Source organism: Bubalus kerabau, chromosome 22 (genome assembly GCF_029407905.1).
Source record: "Bubalus kerabau isolate K-KA32 ecotype Philippines breed swamp buffalo chromosome 22, PCC_UOA_SB_1v2, whole genome shotgun sequence".
NCBI classification, from domain to species: Eukaryota; Metazoa; Chordata; class Mammalia; order Artiodactyla; family Bovidae; genus Bubalus; species Bubalus kerabau.
The window spans coordinates 25104996-25108133 of NC_073645.1; the positions used below are offsets into that span (position 1 = coordinate 25104996).

Genomic DNA, 3138 nt, shown 5'->3' on the forward strand with positions numbered 1-3138 from the left:
GGCTGGAACCCTTTAGCCCAGGAGGCTGCATCCCAGGGGCTCCTCTCTGCCCCCATATGCCAGGCCACCCGGATTCTGGTTTCCCTGTTACCCAATCTGGCCAGCCCCCTCCATCTGGCCCCTGGAATCAGGTTTCTAAGGGTCCAGGCTGGCTCAGAGATGGCCTACATGACTGGTAGGAGGAGCAAAGACTGGCCTCTACCTTACCCCTCACCGGTCCTCTTGGGGCCTGAGCCCCCTTCATGGGGCCAGGGATGCACATTCCTCAGGCTGCTTAAGCCCCCTTATCTGCCCCCCTGCCCATCAGCCTGAGTGGTGACAGAGGCCCAGACCCCTTGTTTAGATGCTGATAACCTCCTGGGATGGCCCTCCCCCACCAAGGGACTGGGAAGGGGCTTGGTGTTGGGAGGTCCTCATCTAGGAAGGCAGCTGGGGCCCAGAGCTGCGACTCCCAGGGTCGCAGCGCTCTAGGAGTAGCAGGATCCCACATTTCCTCACCCTTCCCCAGGTCCAGGGCCACCCTCTGTGCTGCCACAGTGCCACCTGGTGGTCCCTAGGGGAATGCCACCCCAGGAGGGAAAGAAGCCACACAAATGAGTTGCAAAAAAACCCTCATCCACATTTTATTTCAACCTTTATCCAAAAATGTAAAAAACATTAAAAATGTGTAGTCCTGAGCTTCAGATGCTGACCTCCAACCTCATAGGCAAGTGGGGAGAGAAGGTCAGGATAGAAGTTCAGAGTTCCTCCCACTCCTGGAGAAAAGGGAAGCCTGGGGTGAGGTACAGGATTAGAACACCAGGGTCCTTTGGAGAATGGGACCCCTGTTCTCCTTGCACCAGACCAAGACCCCCCACCCCCATCCCCGCCCCAACCCTCTTCAGTGGAGAAGATACAAAGTTCTTGAAACTTGTCCAGGAACCTGGTGTATGTGGCAGGCAGCTGGCTGACCTGAAGAGAGCAAATCATGGGTCAGCATCGAGGTCCAAACATGTTCCTCGTGTCCCCTCCCAGGCCCCTCCAACTCACCAGGGAGGGTTAGAGCCTACGCCCCAGCTTATTGGCAGGAAGGACAGGACACAACTCAGCTTCCTCCTCCTCACTCCCGTCTTCTTCGCTCTCTTCCTCAGAAAGATCATTGCTTATAGTAACTGGTACACAAGCAGTCAAGGGAGGAAGAGGAGTTAAAGCCACACCCCCTTCATACTTCATACATGTCATTTATTAATGCCCTGTGGCTCTAGGCTTGCAGGGACTCTCACCTCCCAAAGCTTATGGCCTAGGTGGGAAAAACTTCATATACTAAACTAGATAACAAAGAGTCAAAGGGCTTTGCTGGTGGCTCAGTCAGTAAAGAGTCTGTCTGCAATGCTGGAGACCTGGGTTTGATCCCTGGGTTGGGAAGACCCCCTGGAAAAGGAAATGGCAACCCACTCCAGTATTCCTGCCTGAAGAATTCCATGGACAGAGGAGCCTGGTGGGCTACAGTCCGTGGGGTCACAAAGAGTTGGACAGGACTGAGTGACTTTCACTTTCGCTTTCAAAGGAGTCCACACTAATGGAGCTGGATAAGCTGGGGTAGGTTCCGTGAAGAACAGCTAGAGTAGTAAAGTGGAGGGCACTGCATCCAGGGTCTGTATGGGAACTGCACTGGGAGATATGGCTGGGGTGGGGTAGGAGTCCAGATGGAGAGTCTACTGGAAGCAAAGGAGAAAATTCTCACCAATCTGGTGCCGCCCAGTGATGCGCACAGGGCCAGAACCTGACTTCAGGCGGAAGGTTACAGGTGGCTGGAGCTGGAAGTCATCCAAACTGAGCTGGGAGGAAGACAAGGATGAAAGCCTAGCCCACTCCTAGTCCACCCCACCTTGTGAGAAGTCCTGAAGTCCTCAATTCCTACTTCCCAGCCTCCCAAGGTATGGCCAGGGAACTCACCATGGGTTGGCAGGACAACTTGAGGTTGGCCACAGGGACTGCGATCTCCTGGTGGTCATGGTTCCGTGCCACGACTTCTACCACATTACACTCATCTTTGGCCCCCTCGGTGAGGCAGAGCTGGGAAGGTACACAGGGCCTCGGAATCTCGCCCAGTAAGGGTGGACACCACAAGTGGAAGCATCTGCCCTACAACCTGCCCAGCCTCCGAGGTCCCTGGATCGCCTGGCCAGGGGAGCCCCCATGTGGGGATTAAGCAGAGTAGATGCCTCCCAGTAGAGCGGCGAAGGAGGATAGACAGGCGAGTAGAGGCTGTTTAGGTCAACCAATTAACCTCCACTCCCCCTACCCCGCCCCTTACCATGGTCAAAGCCAGCACATGCTCCGCGTCATCCTCTTCCTCTACCTTGAAGGTGAAAGAGCGAGTGTGGCCTGAGAGCTCACAGCCTGGAAGAGGTTAACTGTGAGTGTGCGTCAGTGTCGGGGGGAGGGGGGGGTGGTGGGGGGGGGGGGACGGTGCATTTCACCAAATCCCGTTCACCTGAAGCCGTGGACTAACGGGCCATTCACACGCCCACGTGTCAGGAACAACTGGAGCGGTTGGCCCGGGCCCAACCCGTACAACTAGGACAGAGGCCTGGCTCTCCACTCCGGCTCCGGCTGCCGCGTGCGAGGCCCCCCTCCGCCCCCACCCACGTCGTGCACATGTCTGCATTCCCGTTCCTCAGCCCTGCTTCTGCCCCAGCACCACCCTCAGCCTCTCCTTTCTTCAATACCGAAGAAGAAACTGTCCATAGTGACCGGGGCCGGGACTTGCAGACTGCCGACGCCCCCAGCTCGGACTCGGCTCTCCTGATCCAAAAACGTCAAGGCGGCCGCTGCGCCAGCTGCCATGCTGCTAGGGCTTTCTGCGGCTCCGCCTCCGACACGTACAAAGCCTGAGACTCCCGGCGGCTCCGGCCCCGCCTATTAAAGGAGACGCTGGCGAGGCACCCTGGATCCAGGGCTTAATCACCCTATCTCCTTCAGTTCAGTTCAGTCGTGTCCGACTCTTCGCGACCCCATGGACTGCAGCAAGCCAGGCTTCCCTGTCCATCACAAACTCCCGGAGCCTACTCAAACTCCTCTCCATCGCGTCAGTAATGCCATCCAACCATCTCCTTAAGTAGTCTCGCTTTATGTGGCGTCTGCTTTGCACATCTT

The 3138-nt window shown here is 56.8% G+C and overlaps 1 protein-coding gene across 3 annotated transcripts; it reads right to left on the reverse strand.

Moving 5' to 3' along the window:
- Positions 1-598: 598 nt before the first annotated feature.
- Positions 599-2897, reverse strand: NPM3 (nucleophosmin/nucleoplasmin 3). 3 transcript variants are annotated; one of them, XM_055560434.1, is made up of 7 exons: positions 2712-2897; positions 2297-2382; positions 1936-2055; positions 1724-1817; positions 1030-1121; positions 923-951; positions 599-755 (listed from the first exon to the last, which is right to left on the reverse strand). In XM_055560434.1, exons 1-5 carry the CDS (start codon positions 2827-2829, stop codon positions 1039-1041), a joined length of 501 nt encoding a protein of 166 aa, XP_055416409.1. In that variant the 5' UTR covers positions 2830-2897; the 3' UTR covers positions 599-755; positions 923-951; positions 1030-1038. The 3 variants fall into 3 exon arrangements, with proteins under 3 accessions (XP_055416409.1, XP_055416408.1, XP_055416407.1); XM_055560433.1 differs by having other exon boundaries at positions 1030-1151; positions 2712-2892; XM_055560432.1 differs by having other exon boundaries at positions 599-951; positions 1030-1151; positions 2712-2891.
- Positions 2898-3138: the final 241 nt, after the last annotated feature.

Bases quoted from the DNA above. Each gene is read 5' to 3' on its own strand.
- NPM3 (XM_055560433.1), bottom strand. From the start codon at position 2,829: ATGGCAGCTGGCGCAGCGGCCGCCTTGACGTTTTTGGATCAGGAGAGC. The intron at 2,056-2,296 runs GTAAGGGGCGGG...GTACCTTCCCAG, and splicing joins ATGTGCTGGCTTTGACCATG to CTCTGCCTCACCGAGGGGGC. The intron at 1,818-1,935 runs GTGAGTTCCCTG...TCTTCCTCCCAG, and splicing joins AGTTGTCCTGCCAACCCATG to CTCAGTTTGGATGACTTCCA.